The 19,792-nt window shown below is 36.9% G+C and overlaps 1 protein-coding gene across 1 annotated transcript in view; it reads right to left on the reverse strand.

The window, feature by feature from the left end:
- The window catches only part of dachb (dachshund b), a 52,125-nt gene extending 33,096 nt beyond the window's left edge, over nt 1-19,029 (reverse strand). The window contains exon 1 of the mRNA XM_067442071.1: nt 18,433-19,029. Within this exon, the coding sequence (XP_067298172.1) occupies nt 18,433-18,875 (443 nt within the window). The 5' untranslated portion in view covers nt 18,876-19,029. The remainder of the gene's footprint in view (nt 1-18,432) is intronic.
- Between the last annotated feature and the right edge of the window lie 763 nt (nt 19,030-19,792).

Raw genomic sequence — 19,792 nt, forward strand, 5'->3', positions numbered from 1 at the left:
AGAATGTGAAAGCAAAAAAAAAGAGAAAGACCTTTAAACAGAGGCCCATGACTGACAGAGGAACAGACTGAGTTTAACATCCCTCAATTGATTTATGAGGCGATGGTAGTAGATGACAAGACTGTGATCTCTCCTCTGATAGAGCAACAATCATGGACCCGTATGTGAATAACAAGAAAATGACATTGAAGTACAGTGAGCTAGAATGAACCAAATATTATGATTGATGTAATTATGAAACCTGTAAGTCAAGGTTTCTACTTTTTTATATATTGCATTTTTTTGTATGTATCTTTTTGAAATCATTTTGAAATTAGACATTGCGTTACCATAAAATGGGTACTTTATTTCTTTTAGCAAGCTCCTCCCTTAGCAGGCGGTGTCAGGTTTCATATTACAAAATTTATTTTAAAGGTTCACTATGTAGGATTTTTGCAGTAAAATATCAAAAAACCACTAGGCCAGTGTTATATATTTTGTGAAGTTGAGTTCTTACAAGATCCCAAATGTTTCAAACTTTTTTGTAAATTGTGAGTTTTAACCAAGTTAAAAAATTGCTATTTTAAAAATTGCTATTTTAACCAAGGAGTCCCGTCTGAGGGAGTCGCCGGCTAATTGCGTCATATCTGCGTTACCCTCAGTTTCCGCAGTAGCAAAGCGCTTTACTCTTAGCAGTGTACATCACAGCAGCCGCTGAGTGAATGCACCGAGTAATGTCATAACATCATAAAATCATGAAACACACTAATATGATAAACAGAACTGTGTTATCTCATACTCATGACCGGAAAAGCAGAGATGACGCCGGCGACTGTGTCCCGTCATAATAAAAGTCCCGATGCTCGCAAGCCGTATGTTGTGCAACAATATCTCCAGCGGTCTTGCTCCGCTCCACAACACTCGGTCCTGCTCTGCTTCATACTACAGTAACGTTAAAGGGTTAGCTCACCCAAAAATGAAATTGATGTCATTAATGACTCACCCTAATGTCGTTCCGCACCCGTAAGACCTCCGTTCATCTTCAGAACACAGTTTAAGATATTTTATATTTTAGTCCCAGAGCATATGCAGTCTATGCACACTATACTGTCCATGTCCAGAAAGATAATAAAAAAATCATCAAAGTCCATATGTGACATCAGTTGGTTGATTAGAATCTCTTGAAGCATCGAAAATACATTTTGGTCCAAAAATAACAAAAACTACGACTTTATTCAGCATCAGCGTCTTCTCTTCCGCGTTTGTGTTCAAACCTGAAATAAAGATTTGAACGGTTCATGAATCAGTGAATCGATCAATGATTCGGATAACCAATGTCATGTGATTCAGCAGTGTGGATCACGTGTCAAACTGCTGAAATCACGTGATATTGGCGAAATATCTTAAACTGTGTTCTGAAGAGGAACGGGTGTGGAACGACATTAGGGTGAGTCATTAATGACATCAATTTCATTTTTGGGTGAACTAACCCTGTAATAACCGCATCCATGAACATGATGCCAAAGTCCTATCCCGATTCTTTTCCACCAGAAATAAGGGTGCAGGTTAAGAGGTTAAATTACTTCCCCATATCATCATAGTTCTGTCTTTAAGTTGGTGAATGCTAAAAAAAGGCGTGATATGCGAAAGTAATGAAAAGTGGGCATCTTGAACCCTGAAGGTTTGCGCATTAACGGTTTAAAATAGGCCTTACATTTTAAGACGATAATATGAAAAACACAATTGTAGGTTATTGTGGATGGTCGCCAGGGTGTTGCTAAGGTGTTCTGAGTGGTGTTGACTAATTTGTTGCTCTGACGACCAGGGCAAGCGAGAGCCGGTGAGTGATTTTAGTGCTTCACACTGGTCTCGGATCTCTCTCTCACGGCTCTCGCTCGCCCTGCTCGTCACAGTTGCCATGCAAAAGATTCTGAGTGGTTGTTGCTAATAGGAGGTTGCTTACTGTCACAAGTCTCTATATGGCTTGGGTTCCTCTTTCAAATGTAAATCTAAGGGATCTTTTATCTTTTTTATCACTCTCTCCTCAAGCTCTCCTCAACAAGCCACACAATTTGCAGAATTATTCATGAACGGTGCAGGGCGAGTTATGCACTGAAATGTAATACTTTTGTACTTTAAAAGAGCAAGGAAAATCCTGTTTTCTCTGATGTGCCTTTCCCGTTGAAATCTCTGCATATTAACACAGGCTCAGCAGCAGTTTAGAGTTTAAACCAGAGTTAATTTAATAAGGCAATGTGATTTTGAAACAATAAGGATTGTGTATGCTTTTTGCACACTTAATTAGTATGATGCCTAAAAGAGCCACAAGCACATGCATATGGATCCCAACAGAGAGAAAGAAAGAAGAGGGAAAAACGCATTTCCACGGCAGTTCAGCTGCTCGTATCTCTCTTTTCATCCTGGTGTGTAATGTTTATACATCCACTAACCCGCTGTGTCAGCCTAACTGGAATGTGTGCAGTGTGTGTGGGACGGTGTGTTGATGTACGGGGGTGTGAAAGGTTTCCTCTTTCTTAAAAGCAGAGACAAAAGGAAGAACGCTGTTTACAAAGCTTACAGTAAAACAGCTCTTGGAGACGCTCATTCATTGATCTCTTGATACCACTTCTCTCTCCCTCTCTTTCTCTCGCTCTGTCTTTCTGTGCACACACACGGAAACACAAAAAAAGCTAATCCAGATCTACTGACAACAGCTCTTTTGTTCTGTATTATCAGAGAGAAAAGAATCCCTCTCTTTTAGTGAACGACAGGATGAGCCGCTGATGGAAGCGATGCAGTCATGCAGAGGTCACTGGCGCACGCAAACTCTCATAAAAACGACTGAAGCACCGATCGCAGGGTCTGGAAACACACTAGCCAGTCATGCCAAAATCATGGCATCAGATAAGACTGCATTTCTGCAGCCCAACAGGAAAATCAAGATGCAAGAAAGGCCAAGGTCATGGGTTTGATTCGCAGCGAACGAAACGAGTGCGTGTATAATCGAACACGGATTATAATTAATCAGCCGACAAGGTTTAAAATCATTTTTTACATCATGTAAACACTTTTAACTGTACCATAGTACTTTCTGAAAATATTTTGGTAGTGAATCAATCCTTATTACAGATCTCACAAAGAGTTGATTGAAAGATACTACAGTATGTTTAGTTAACGTTTGATTTCTATTTTTGATCGTTTTCTTAAAAAAAAAAAAAAAAAGCAATCTGAATCTAAACCAGCAATATATAAAGCACTCTACCAATTCAGATCCCAAGAGTGTGTTTTTATAAATCACTATGATTTCCAGATATTTTTTCTGTCTAACTGTGGGCATTGCAAGCCAAAAAAAAAAAAAAAAAAAAACTTGAAATATTTATCTATCTGAAAAAGTGTTGTGTTTTACTATTTAGTATTTCTGTAAACAATATAAAAATAATGCAAAATGTGACCACTCAAAAAATACGCCCCTCTTTTTAATGATTTGAATTATGAATCAAGAATTTTAAATGAATAAAATGAATACAAATCCCATAAAATATGTTTGGTGACATGGTCTTTATAAATAAAACATTTATACAAAATGTTGTATTAAACTTTTTTTGTTCACTTATTTAAATTTCTTAAAGGTCCCGTTCTTCGCGTGTTTTCGAAGCTTTGATTATGTTTACAGTGTGCAATATAACCTGAGTTCATGTTTCGCTTGTAAAAAACTCAGTATTTTTCACACAATTTACTTATCTGTACAGCGCTGTTTCCTCTGTCCTAAAAACGGCCTGATGATTTCTTTGTTCTATGAAGTCCCTCCTTCAGAAACACGTAACGAGTTCTGATTGGGCCAGCGCTTCCCGTGTTGTGATTGGACAGCAGCTTGGCGCACTTTGCCCGGAAAGGTTCCGCCCATAACGGGGAGATGCAAGCGCTGAATGCGCGCTCTTCTCCACGTGGGAGAGCAACAAGACCACGCCCCCCTTTTTCCGTGTTCTTGTGGGCGGAGCGTTAGTCAACAAACGGTTCTTGTGACGTCATTACATTCCTGCACTTCCTGCTGTAGTCCAAACCGGCCGTTCGCTGTAGGCTTTGAAAGGGAACTTCTGTTAAATAAAATATCTCGCTTGGCATTGAACTTTGAGCTTTATAATTTGACAGGTATTATTTATGCTCTAACAGCAACATTACACACTAACTAAAGTTTGAAAGATGGAATCGCGAAGAACGGGACCTTTAATTCATAATATGAATAATATAATTCAATTAAATGAAATTTTACTATAATTTGAAATACATAAATCTTTTTTGAGTGTACAAAAAAGTATCTGTATCTGTATGCAACAAATATGTGAAAACAAATCCCACAAAATTATATACTCCAAATATTGATAATGACATATTAATAATTTGAATAATATATTTTCACAGACTACTTGGTTTTCTTTGACACAATTTTTTGTGTGATAAATGTTTAATTTGTTCAAATGTAGTTTTGTTTATCAAGCCAAAGATAAATTTCCACAGTTTAGTGGACAATAAAATATTATCTGTAATCTAATTAAACATGCTTACTCACATACATACATTTCTATAGAATGAGGTCTTGATATTTGCTGTACCATCGTGAACAACAAAATGTAAAATCGCTCTTTATTTATTAATGTTTTACTCTAGAGTGTAGGTTAAATAGTATTACATTTTATCAGACACAACCCCCCCCCCCCCCCCCAAAAAAAAAACCCTCTGCATACAACATATATCAGACCACACCCAAGAGCCTGTTACTATGGAAACCTCTTCTCAATCAATACTCTGTCATCGGCTATGATTGGTGGCAGATGGAGGACAAAGGAGGATTCCCCCAGAGATCAAAGACATATTATTAAAGCTCAGGCACACGCACGCGCGCACACGCACACACACACACACACACATACATAGGTTAGCGCTACTATTTATTGCCATGATAGATATCAAACAGCTGTCATAGCCGTTGACCACAGGTCTTACTGCAGTTCCTCTTTACATTCATAAATGTTCACTAACAATAACTGTTAGGGTGGAATCTCATGGAAACATGTCATGTAAACGGGTCACACTTAACCCCAAAATTAAAAGAAAAAACAACAACTTATGAATTATGTTATTTAAAAAAAAAGCATTTCTCCCAATTTTAAAGCAATTAAAAGTCCAATACTACAGTGAATCCTCCTATCGCAGCTAAATATGAAAAAGGATGATAAAGTTTGTAAAAGTAAAGTTCTGTAAAAGTTTCAGAACATTTCATCTGTTTTTGTACATTTAGGAAACCATTTTTAAAAGCAATGATTGCTTTTTCATTTCACATTTGGTGATAATAGTGGGACATAAATTACAAACTTCACCTTAAACATTGTTTTGCATGACATTTAAGCTAATTATCATGGGTAGCAGTGCAGTATAAATCCAGGATACAATGCATGACGCAGAAGGAGTGATCAATGAAACATTTATTTTGATATTCTATTACAAATATATTCTATTATATACCTTCCAGACAAGGTATAACACATGTTAAACAAAGGTATTCAAAACTAAGGCGTAGCTTGATATGACACCTTTATTTCTCTGAGCTTTTATTATGCCGCACACTGGCGCTTCTTCTGCTCATGCGCATGTGTGTTAACGCAGCGCTATTTTATCATATTAGATGATAAAAAATCTGAGTGTGTTGAAAGTTGTTAAAATGCTACTCAGTATGTTCACTAGGCAGCTACTATGACACTTGTAGCACACTGCAGTAAGGCTAGATTGATATTAGGTATGGCAAAACATGGTACTCGCTGTAAATCAAGAAAATGAGCTTTAAACAATAAGACTAACCATGTTGAGCTATATAACAGAAATTCGTTTTCTGTCGATGAACGCATTCAAACAGTTGCTCACCTGTCTAATAAAACACAATATATTAAAGCGTCTTTGGTGTTTCCATGGTTTCTAGAAAATAAAACCAGAAATTGAGGGTAACGCGGGTATGATGTCATTGATAGGCGGAGCACAGACCTGGTCCTGGTTAAGATAGCTTATTTCTCTGGATTTAAACATTCTTGGAAACATTTGGAATGTTGTGGAAGTATACGAATCAACAAAATATATATATTTTTTAAATGTAGTGGTTTTTGGTTATTTTAATCCAAAAATCATACATATTGTGCCTTTAATTATCAGTCCAATACAAAAAAAAGGAAGAACATCAGTTTTTTTTTTTCTTTAATTTTGGGGTGAAACGTGACCAGGTTTTAACATTCGACCATTAAGAGTACCAATTTCAACTTTTACAAAACAATATCTCGCTGCACTACTGTACACTTTAGAGATATATTTACGTGCATCGCACTGCCACCATTTTGATACAATAATCAATCTGCTTTACTGCATCCCACACCTGAAAAGACAGAGCATCTGTTTCTTTGTTTTTTTCTACCATGATGTCATAGTGCTCAGCTCTGGAGGGAATCCCTCCCTCCCTTTATTGATTGGTCAAGGTTGTCTTCTTTCTTTTCTTTTCGTTTGAGCTAGGTATTGAATTTATGTAGCCCTTTGCATTTTTTCTCGCTAATATCAAGTATGATAATATGGATAGACAAGCAGCACGCACATAAACGAACACACACACACACACACACACACACACACACACACACACACACACACACACACACACACACACACACACACAATGACATCTATTGACTTTCTCCTGAGAAAATACTCCATCTTTCTCTGGCTGGTTTTGTGTAGACCGCAGAAGACCTAATTAAAGTCACTTATTTTCAATTGAGTGAGAAGAGCAAGAGCAAACGTGCAAAAGAAAAGAAAAAATGTCCAAAACAAAAAAATAACAGAGAAAAGTGAGGGATGAATTAGTTTACAGTGAGACAATTTGAGGCCTATTCAATGTTTAAAACCAGTCTCATTTATAGCCTCTGACACTTTATTATGTATATTAAAATGTATTCAGTATATTATGAAAAGAACACAATTCTTAGGCCCTGAGGTCTGACTGTTACTTACTTATAATATACTTACAAGCACGCACAAACACACAAGAATCATGGTTACAAGTTTTGTTTGGGCGAGAACAAATTCACACTTTCTTCAAAAATTGTAAAAGTCTAGATTAAATGTATAAAATAATGTTGTACATTATACAAAAAAAATCTAGAGGCACAACATGCAAGTTACGCATTAGCTCTAATGTACACACACACACACACACACACACACACACACACGCATTCTTCAGTGTCACATGATCCTTCAGAAAATCATTAATATGCTGTTTTGTAGCTCAAGAAACATTTATAATTATTATAAATGTTGAAAATATGCTATCATTCAAACTTCTGGGGTATTAAACAAATTAATAATAATAATATTAATAATAATAGATTTAATTTATAACGCAATGTTCAAACATTTTTTTATGTTTCCACAAAAATATTAAGAAGCAAAATAATCAATGATTATATTTCAGCATCGAACCAGCATATTAGAATGATTTCTGAAGACTGCAGTAATGAATATTCAGCTATACATTTAAATTGTAATAATGTCACAATTTTTAATAATTTCACATTTTACTGTTTTTAATATATTTTTGATCAAATACATATAGCCTTGATAAGACCATCTATCATAATACATGCTTTTAATCAAAAAGCACTTTCCATTTTTTTTAAAATGCAGAATTAAAGCCTGCAGAGAGAGAGAGAGAGAGAGAGAGAGAGAGAGAGAGAGAGAGAGAGAGAGAGAGAGAGAGAGAGAGAGAGAGAGAGAGAGAGAGAGAGAGAGAGAGAGAGAGTTTATCTACTGCTCTGTTTCTTGACCACACAAAGGCGGCATTCATTCTCGGCCTAAAAAGAATCACAGAAGCAAACAGAAAACATAAATGCTGATTTCTATTCATAGAGCGAAAGAGGAAAAGGGGCACAAGGAAGCAACAACTGGTGGCATTTTTAATGCTTGTGTAAATATAGAAATGTCTTTGAAATACAAAATGACCAAGCGAACAATGTATGCGAGTGGTTTACTTTCATTACACTTGTGATGTGTTTCTAAAAGCTAGTGAATTGTCTAAATACACTGTAAAGTGGACCCCATGTACTCGGTTCTGAGAATTATTGACAAAATAGATTTGTGTAATTGTGTCAACTGTGATTTAAGTTTCCTGTGCAGATGGGGTGTTGCTAAGGTTTTCTGTGAGGTTGTTAAATGGCTGCTAAAAGAGCCCAAGGCATCCTGACTCTCTTCAGGTCTTCAGGGTTTTGCAGATTTTTATATATCATTCTGCCAGGTGAAAATTATATCTGATAGCTTGGAAAATAAATAGTAGTCCTCTTCCACCCTCCCAATTTCCCCTTTTATGAATATCTTTAGCATTAATATTATAACAAATATCATACAATGATTTATACATTAAAGTTCAATACTTACAGTTTTGCGGTTTGTTTAAATCACACAAGTATGAGCAACAGTAAACGTGACTTTTACAATACGTTAGTAAGCATCACCAATGATCACAATTCTACATTGAAAGCTTGAGTTTCTGCCTCTGTCTCATGAATACTTCTCCTTTCTCTTCAACTTCATCTCTTTCTTTTCATCTTTACCTCCTGCATATTAAAACCTTTACTTATTCAATTCTCTATACTTTCCTCTCCACGTCCTTTTTTGATAGAGGACATATATCTGCAAGCCAATAAACAATTCTGTGTGTGTGTGCGTGTGTGTGTGTGTGTGTGTGTACATGAAAAGTGCCAAGTCAGCACATTTAGGGATGACACCTTGTGATCGGACAGAGAGACGCGAGCAGCATTCTCAAAGGTGCTACAGGGTGAGAATGGGAAAAACTGGGAAAATACAGAGAGTGGAATAACAAACCACAAGTTTTCTTAGGTATGACAAAAAGAAATGAATATCAAACTTATTCAAAAGAGTATACAGTCAGGTTCCAAAAGTAAAACTCCCATTCCTTATCTCCATAAGGGAATTGACAAAACTAGTGAGCTATGAGCTTGTTAATCGATGGCGTTTAAGTTTGTTGAAGCCATCGTCCGACATAGCTACTTTTATTTTAAATCATGAAAACAGTTTAACATTGGAATTAATGGTGAATAGCTACGTTATGATTCATAACGATGATCCATGATTCTGCAAAACAATCCCCACCAATCAGAGAATTGAAACAAGCAAATGATGCCAACATAAGTCTTAACCGCCCACCCATTCCCAAAGCACTTTGAATCAGTCAAACTCCTTATGAACATTAAATGTATAAATATATACGTGCATATTTTGCAATCAATATAAAATGTTTCTCTATACATAACCAGCATTTTTATCAATAGTTCATATTTATCCATCGTTTTTTATTGTCATTTGCAGTGCTCATCATGGGATTATATGTGTTCCTCAAAACCATTAAAGGTAGGGTAGGCAATTTGCTTTATAAAAACTGTTTGTTATACTGGTTGAAACTCTCTTCACATCCTGATAGATATCAATAATAGAAGGCTCTGGAGATGCTCTGAAGGGAGGATGGGATATTATTAGGGATGGGATGATTACCGTTTTCATGATAAACCACTATCAAATGTAGTACTATCGTTAAAAATTAATTTACAATTGAAACTGTTTGATTATCACAATTCTGAAAACTTGCAGTAAAACCTGTGCAGCCAGCATTAGTCTGGTGCAGGCGCAGCACGCAAATTACGTTTTTTTTTAACAAGAAGAAATGGCGGAAGTATTGTCACCCTATCTGGAGAACATGCAAAAAGGAAGTCGCTGCAAAAGGGGGAAACACTTCAAATCTGCCAAGTTGTCTTTGTAACCATCACCCACTGTTGTAAAACGAACACAAGGCAAGTTAACTTTGACGTCAATCCAAAAACTTTCGCTGCTAAATATATGAGTTTAAATGTTGAAACTAACGTGAAGGTTCAGTGAAGAAATCTTAGCAGCAAGTGGCTTTAAACCAAAGACGAACTAACAAGTTCAGATAAGACTATTAATGCCGAGTTCACACAGCCCGATTTTAGCCCTGATTTTGACTCGACAACAGGGTTTTTGTGAAATCGCCAACAAATGCCCCAAATCATAGGCAAATCGGTGCTTGTGCACGTGAGTGACACACAGTGTGAATGATCAAAGATGCGATCAGAGAGACTCGCTGCTGAGTCGCCAACGCCCGCGAGATATTTGGCATGCTAGATATCTGGACCTGTCGGCTATTCAAACTCCTGCTCTGTGAAATGTGTTCTGGCTGAAAATTACATTAGCGATGACCTAAAGCCAATGACAAGATACAAGGCAGCGGGGGGTTCAGGGAGGAGTTATAGACCAGAATATCAGTATTTTAAAAGATATATTTACAATCATATCAAAGAGAAACAAAGTACAAACATTTGCTTGACCAGCCACACATTGCAAAATTATTTATTCACATCAAACTCTCTTTGCAGAACTCAATTCTTGCTCCCTAGTGTCTCCCCCACCATTTCCTCCGTCATAATATTTTTCTCATTTTCGCTGCAGTGCAGTGACTGAATGCTATATTGAATATATATGTTCAATTAGATTTCAGATTCAAAACTATACATCCAACTGTGTGTGTATATGTACATGTATGTATATATGTACAGTACAGTCCAACATTACTATTTGTAATATTTTTGAAAGAAGTTTCTTCTGCTCATCAAGCCTGCATTTGTTTGATCAAAAATACAGAAACATGTAATATTGTGATATATTACAACAATTTAAAATAATTGGTTTTCAATTTATTATACTTTAAATGATGATTTATTTCTGTGACGCAAAGCTGAATTTTCAGGATCATTCCTCCAGTCTTCAGTGTCACATGATCATTCAGAAATCATTCTAATATGATGATTCAGTTTCAAAGTTGCAAACAGTTCTGCTGCTTATTATTTTTTCATAACCTGTGATACTTTTTTTTATAATACTTTGATGAATAAAAAGTACAAATAAATAAATAATGTTTTAAAAATAGAAATATTTTGCAACAACAATATACACTACTGCTCAGTAATTTGGGGTCAGTCATTTGTTTTCTTTCTTTTTTTGAAATAGATCAATAATTTTATTCAGCAAGGATGTGTTAAATTGATAAAAAAATATAGTAAAGGAGGTTTATATTATTTGAAAATATGTTTTTATTTTGAATAAATGCAGTTCTTTTGAACCTTTTATTCATCAAATATATTAGGCAGCAGAACTGTTTCCAACACTCATAATAAATCAGAATATTAGAATGATTTGGAGACTGGATGTCACAGTAACAATCCTGAAAATTCAGCTTTGCATCCCAGAAATAAATGATAATTTAAAGTATAATAAATTGAAAACCAAATATTTTAAATTGTAATAATATATCACAATACAAAAAAACAAAAAAAACTATTTTTGATCAAATAAATGCAGGCTTGATGAGCCAAAGAAACTTCTTTCAAAAACATTACAAATAGTAATGTGTCCAAACTTTTGGCCTGTACTGTATATGTGTGTGTGTGTGTGTGTGTGTGTGTGTGTGTGTGTGTGTGTGTGTGTGTGTGTGTGTGTGTGTGTGTGTGTGTGTGTGTGTGTGTGTGTGTGTGTGTGTGTGTGTGTGTGTACAAATGATCAGATATTTTCATTTTTGGTTTAACTGCTCCTTTAAAAGAAAGGCAAGGAGGGAAAAAAAACGTCTTTGAAATATATACTGTCAAGCACCACTTTGTCATTTTTGTTTTCCTCAAGCCTCTAATGGAGAGGTGAGTAGGAAGAGAGGGCTTATCATGTGTCTAACATCCATCCATAACATCCACACCTCAACAGGAAAAAGCGTGGGGAGGGAGTGTGTTTGTGTGTGTGTGTCTGCATGACTGTCTTAAGGGGAAACTGACTATTTTACAGCAGCTTATCTCGCTCACTCAGATAAGAGAGCCGAACAGAAGTCTGCTTTATTTTGTTCGGAGAAACATTATCACAACCCATCTATCCATCCGTATGTTACCCGTCTACATGACCACAATGCCAACACTGATGCATGATCTCAACAGAAGTCATAAAAGAGGTCATGATGCTATGAGTAAAACAAGGGAGATGGGGGGGGGGGGGGGTCTGTTAGTCTGAAAACAAGCTGACTCTTGTTGCGTCTAGACGAGATCATTCATTTATGTGTCTGTGAACCGCACAAGCGTCAGGTCATGAAAAAAAGATGCCAGATTCCTCCTGTTTCATTCTGTATCTCGGCTACTTAATGTGCTAACCTGTCACTTAGCACCTCACAATCAGCTTATCACTTGGCATAACATACTAAACTTCTCTTTGTGATCTAATCGCTACACAAAGCTATTGTCTCTCTTTACAAATGGTAAAAAAAAAAAAAAAGCTCTTAACGGTTTAATTGTCTGTTTGGTTTAACCTATGACTTGTAAAGATTGTACACTATCTTTTTAACTGAAAACAAAAGAAAGGGAAAGGTTTCAGGTTTCATAATAAATACAATTTATTATGTGATAGCAAAGCTGAATTTTCAGTGTCACACAATCCTTCAGAAATTATTCTAATATGCTGTTTATCACGATCATGTCTTTTTTAGTTTGTGTATCTGGTTCTGTTTAGTTCCTTGGTCATGTTCCATTTCAATTTCCTTGTTACCATTTGTCAGAGTTCCCGTTCATAGTTTGCTACCATGGTTTCTAATTGAGTTATGCACCTGTTTCTTCTTCTGTTGATCATTCGCTGCCCCTCAATTCTTTCTGTTCCTTGTTCGATGTTATCAATGTTTTTGTGTAGTGCATTGTGATTATTCTTGGTGTTTACTAAAAGTACTGTTGTTGTTTTTTATAATACTGATTTGGTGTTAAAAAATTTGTGTAAATTTGGTGTCTCCGTGTGTAAGGGTCAAGGCCGGAAAACCATACTGGATGTCATGATCTTTGGGCCCTTAGATGGCACTGCATCACATACAGGAATGCTACTGTAATGGAAATCACAACATGGGCTCAGGAATACTCCCAGAAAACAATGTCAGTGAACACAATCCACCGTGCCATTCGCTGTTGCCAGCTAAAATTCTAAAGGTCAAAAAAGAAGCCATATCTCTGGGCCAAGGCTCATTTTGGACTGTGGCAAAGTGGAAAACTGTTCTGTGGTCAGACAAAACTAAATTTGAAGTTCTTTTTGGAAAACTGGGACGCCATGTCATCCGGACTAAAGAAGACAAGGACAACCCAAGTTGTTATCAGCGCTCCAGAAGCCTGCATCTCTGATGGTATGGGGTTGCATGAGTGTGTGTGGCATGGGCAGCTTACACATCTAGAAAAGGCACTATCAATGCTGAAAGGTATATACAAGTTCTTGAAGAACATATGCTCCTACCCAGACGTCGTCTCTTTCAGGGAAGACCTTGCAATTTCCAATATGACAATGTCAGACCACATACTGCATCAATTACAACATAATGACTGCGCTAAAGAAGGGTCCGGTACTGAAATGGCCAGCCTGCAGTCCAGATCTTTAACCCATAGAAAACATTTGGTGCATCATAAAGAGGAAGATGTGACAAAGAAGACCCAAGACAGTTGAGCAACTAGAAGCCTGTATTAGACAAGAATGGGAGAACATTCCTATTCCTAAACTTGAGCAACTTGTCTCCTCAGTCCCCAGATGTTTGCAAACTGCTATGAAAAGAAGAGGGGATGCAACACAGTGGTAAACATGGCCTTGTTCCAACTTTTTGGAGATGTGTTGATGCCATGAAATTCAAAATCAACTTATTTTTACCTTAAAATTATGTATTTTCTCGGTTTAAATTTTTGATTTGTCATCTATGTTGTATTCTGAATAAAATATTGAAATTTGAAACTTCCACATCATTGCATTCTGTTTTTTTTTCACAATTATGATAAAGTGATTTTCTAAAATTTAGAATTAGGCACCAAATTCAGTATCTACAGTAATAAAGTATAGCTTGTTGTTTAATTATCTTGACCTATAATCCAACAATCTAACAGCGTATTATCTATATATTCCTAATGTTCCCCTGGACTACACACTAACTTTTTGAAGAGGAAGATTCTAATGTTTACAGCCTGATTCTAGATAGGCACAATGCGGCAGCGCAGAAGCCGTACCATCCAACATCCGCTTCTGATGTGGACAAATGTAATTAAGTGTTATCAAAATGTCCACTTCACGCTACACATTAACCTCGCTGAGTGCAACTGCACCCCTAGTGCAGCTCATTAGTACTGTATGTACTGAATGACCTCAGCGGAGACACAACTCAATAAGGATTCAAATGAATGACTGCTTCTTACATGGGCTTACATACTGCTTGAAGCAGCCATGGTGCCATGTTTGGCCTGTTTTACAGAGGGGAACCATATTAACAGGTTATTGCATTGACAGTGTCTGCACTTAAAGGAATGGCTCACCTAGAAATGAAAAATAGGCCATGATTTACTCACACAAGCAATCGTATGACATTCTTCTCTCAGACGAATACATTATATTATATAAGTTATATAAAAAAAATGATGTTAATCCAATCTTTATAATGGCAGTAAATGGCAACCCAAAAAAGTGCATCTATCCATTATATAAGTATTCCACACGGCTCCAGGGGTTAATGAATGCCTTCTGAAGCAAAGCGATGCTCTTGTAATAAAAATTTCCATATTTAACACATTATAAATTAAAATATCTAGCTTCCACCAGACTGCCTTCCGTATTCAGCAGAAATAGCGCAATGTATGAGGTTGGCGTAATGTAACAGTTTTGAACTGCTAGAGGCATTAAACCATTTTCGTAAGTTGAATGAATACATAACGTGGTATGGTGCAAACTAGATATTTTACTTTATAAAGTTTTAAATACGGATATTTAAACCCATACGGATATTACGGATATTTAGACACAAACCCATCGATTTGCTTCAAAAGGCCCTTATTAACCCCCTGGAGCCGTATGGATGACTTTTAGGCCGAAGACACACTGCAAGCGTGGTGTGAGCGCGGCGTTTCTGCTGCGTGTCAGCCGCGGGGTGGCTGCCTGGCGTTTTCTGTCATTGCACACCACAAGCGTGTCTGACGCGGCGCTGCTGCTGCTATTAATGTACAGGGAAGCCCTATACTTCATGTTAAATATAAATATATTGCCTATTGATACAGCAAAGACAACGTCGGCAGCAGCCTATTGGCCATACATATCTATGGTATTGACGGCAAAATACGCTACAGAATATTTTGTTCTGTATTGACAGATTTAATATTTCAAAATCGATAATTATGTTGTTTTTTATTATTACAATTAGGCCTATATCTGCATTTATGTTAACCTACAGACTTTCAAACATGAAAATGTAATTTATTAATATGTATTCGTGTCAAAATGGCATATAAACATCTTTTCCTATTCTATTTTGCCTAGAAACACTTCCAACACGTCTCTTCTATTTGAAGCATGCACGGGTTTTCCGCACGGCTCAGACCACGCGTGACGCACTAACCGGTTAACATGGGAGCCGAAATAAAAACGGACACGCCACGCAGCCGAGACGCTCACGGCACACTTGCAGTGTGTCCCCGGCCTTATAGTGGATGGATGCACTTTTTAAACTTCACACTTTAGGCTGCCATTTACTGCCATTATAATGCTCAGATTAACCAGGACATTTTTTAACACAACTCCGATTGTATTCATCTAAAAGAAGAATGTCATATACTTGCTCGAGGGTGAGTAAACCATGTTGTAATTTTACATTTTGGGTAAACTATCCCTTTAAGCAAAGTGCACTGAAGAAATGGCTTCACTACAGAGTCTAAAGATGGAAGTCAGTGATCTTATAGAGGCCTTTGCCATGTTATAGCAGACAGACTACCGCAGCCCCATGTAGAGATTCACTATCACATCATTGATCCCTTCCTACTGGCACAATCATAATTCAACATCTGAGACATGGACTTCATGTTTTATTGTGCCAATTCAAATTCTAACATTCAAATTCGTATTATGTTCAGTGCAAGCAAGGCAACAAAACAAGCCACCCTTTGAGCCAACTGTATTCTTATGATCACATATGGTGAGATACCACTGTTTATACAGAGAAATAAAATCACGAGTGCATGTGTGTGTTCTCCACAATATAAGCCACAGGTCAATAAGCAGTTCACTCATGCACAGCAGTGTAAACCATCTGCTAGGAAACATAATCCAGACAACACAAAGGTGAAATGTGACCAATACTAAATTCTTAATACAATCAAAAATCATATTGTTCTTCCAGGAATCATTCAGTTATTATCATACTTTCTTATTAATAACTTAATTAACAATGAATTATGATTTATTTAGCAGTACACTGGCAAATAGATGGCCTCAAACAGACTTGAAATAAAAGCTACAAAGTGTGTGTGTGTGTGTGTGTGGGGGGGGGGGGGGGGGGGTCACAATTGTGTACAAGACAGCAAAAAAAAAAAAAAAATGCTGCTAGTAGATGCTTTTCTCTCTCGTCATTTTCTTAAAAGATCGGTTTTAAATTTCAAGATGTTTTACTAGCTTTCTAATCTCACCAGAGGCAACAGTTCTGATATTCACACCCCATAAAAATATTTCCTCCAAACCTTTGAATGTATCCAAAAGTCCCTTTGAAACCTGATGACAGACTTTCTTCAAAACACATGACCTAATATGACAATATATCTCTCCTCTATTCAGTCATGGTCTCTGCACAAACAGACCGCAACAAAGAGAAGGATTAGGACATCACATTCAAAGCACCATATTTTAACCTATTGTCTGCTGTGAATAAAGCGCGACCGTAACATGACTCTGTAGGTGTTACACGATCCCAGTGTTTTCACAGCACTGTACAAAACATGCTAAAATATATACAGTCATGCAGTTAATCACTTGAGCACTAAACAGAAGCTATTACTCAAATTAAATGTTCAAAAGCATTAACGTATTAGGCTACAAACTAATATGGACTTTGCTAGAAAATGCAAACAAATTGGTTCTCTCTCTCTGTTTAGAAGAGGACTGTTATTAAATAAAGAGGATAAACAGTTGACCAATGCATATCCGTTCACATAACGGAGGATCTGGAAAATTGATCTGTCCTGTATGTGAGGATCAAAGGGGATTGAACAGGACAGGCATGCACTGGGCTTCAAAGAACGGCAATTACACTTCGGTCACAAAAAAATTCACAAGCTGACGCACAACGTGTATTCACAGAACTAATGGTTCCTGACGGAACTATTCCATCCAATTAGAGCCAGTGTTTTTATTCAGGGGGTCTGTGGACCCCTGGGGGTCCCTGAAAGTATTCCAGGGTGTCCATGGAAAAGACAGATAAGCACAATGTAAACGCAAGCAAACCTCCTTGATAAAAGTTTGACCAAGAAAATTGACCTCATATAGCGTTTGCGGGACCTTGCATTGGCAGAATGTCTGACATGGTTGAGCTCATTTTTTGGTCCGGATTCATCAAAAATTCATTAGGAAAATGCAATTCATCTGCAAATATCTCTTCTGCCATGAATATGATTTTACTTTCTGAGTTAAAGTTATTTATTTTGTTCGGCTTAAAGTATGTCTAGTTTGTAGCCTATCTGTGATCAATAACCATCAAATGTTGGAATAATTAGTATTTAATTACTTTTTTTTAAAATTATTAATTAAAATAATAAATAAATAAATAAATAAATAAATAAATAAATAAATAAATAAATAAATGAATTTGGCAACCAAATCAAAGTCAATGTGGTGTAACCAACATTCAGGAAGTCAACATTATCATTTGGCAAAAATACCACAGAACATAAAAACAAAAAAACAAAGTCATGTTTTTAAAAAACTAAAAAAATTAGTCATTTACACTTGTGTATTTAAGATGCGAGTAGGCTACTTTTGTCTATTTTACTGAAGATAATTATATTTTACTAGGTTTTAATCAATATCTTTGCAGAACATTTGTATTTCTTTTAAAGAAAATGAACATAAACAGACATTTCTTAGAGCTTTTGAGTTTTAAACTAGATTTATTCTTAATATTTTTTATTTTATTCCTTAATCTGAGACACTTTTCACCTAGTCAAAACTGTCCCACTTGTTGCTTTCTGTCCCCAATTGAAATGACTCAAGCGCATAACGGGACACTATGTTCCTCTACCCATTACCCAACCCTGGTGCAAAACACAGTCTACCTCTGTTTCACACATTTCTGCTTCAGAGCTATGCTTTTAGGAAGAAAAATAATAATTTTCTAATAATGAAAAAAGTACTGAAATGTATTTCTTTACTTTAGCAGTCTACCTGCAATTAAAAAGTTAATGCACACCAATCATTTAAACTTATTAACAGGAAAACGGGAAACCAATAAAAAAATTAATTATTCACCAAACGAACCTTGCATTGGTACAGTCGCTGTACAACGCTTCGAAATCTTTTCTGGAAATGAGTTTGCAGCGGTTCACTCCGGGCTGGATAGCACCGAGTCCGCGCAACACGCGCACCTGCTCCACGGTGCACACCACCGGGTTTATATCCAAACGCTTGAGTTTCGTGTATACGGTGTGCAGTCCGCCGACAAGGTGCTTCAGGAACAAGTCGAAGACTTGTGGGAGACAAATGAGCTCCTGCCCATCAACGCTGAAAGATGCTACTTTTACCCCGTGCACCTCCACAATTTTGCATTCGTTTGTCGCTACGCCGCTCGGAAGCGTCACGTTCAGCGAGTTGATCATTCGCGGAGAGTCCGCGGGACTCGAGAAGAACGGGTCGGCTCTGAAGAGTTTACCGGACACCACAGAAGTCCCAGAGTGAACCGGAAGAGTCGCAGGAACGGCCATAGTGGTTATTGCAAATTTAATACCTTATTGTGCCCTTTTACGTCGTCTAATTTCTCATCACTCCCTCTTATGTGCTTTCCTCTCTTTTGCACTGCGTCCGTCCAGAGAGCAAACTGGCAGCAACGAGCCGCGCGCCCCTCTTTACCCGTGTGAAAATTCAGATGAACGGAGCGCTTCTCGGTTCGGTTGGCTCCGCCTCTCGTTGGAAGAATGATGCTCCATTTTGCCAACCACATGTGCTCGAATTTAAGCGTGAAGACTTCACTGGAGGGCGAGAAATTACAGCCCTCCTCCTCCTATATTGTACCAGTGTCTAACTCAATGCTTCTCTCAAGCTGATGTTTCAGATGAGATAGCGACCCCATATCCATCTGAAGCCATCCAATCAATCTCAAAATTATTCTAAGCATTTTTTCCCTCACAATATATATATATATATATATATATATATATATATATATATATATATATATATATATATATATATATATATGCTACTAATTATTAATAGGCAATGTTTATTTCAACTACAAATAGGCAACTTTATTGGTAAGGGCTATATTTGCACTGATTGCAGCCACTTTGCTCACACAATTTACCACAGTACAAATACCATATTACAGTGCCTTGCAAAAGTATTCGGCCCCCTTGAACTTTGCAACCTTTTGCCACATTTCAGGCTTCAAACAAAAATATATAAAACTGTTATTTTTTGTGAAGAATCAACAACAAGTGGGACACAATCATGAAGTGGAACGAAATTTATTGGATATTTCAAACTTTTTTAACAAATCAAAAACTGAAAAATTGGGCGTGCAAAATTATTCGGCCCTCTTAAGTTTATACTTTGTAGCGCCACCTTTTGCTGCGATTACAGCTGTAAGTCACTTGGGGTATGTCTCTATCTGTTTTGCACT

The sequence above is a fragment of the Pseudorasbora parva genome, chromosome 4, assembly GCF_024679245.1.
Source record: "Pseudorasbora parva isolate DD20220531a chromosome 4, ASM2467924v1, whole genome shotgun sequence".
Lineage (NCBI taxonomy): Eukaryota > Metazoa > Chordata > Actinopteri > Cypriniformes > Gobionidae > Pseudorasbora > Pseudorasbora parva.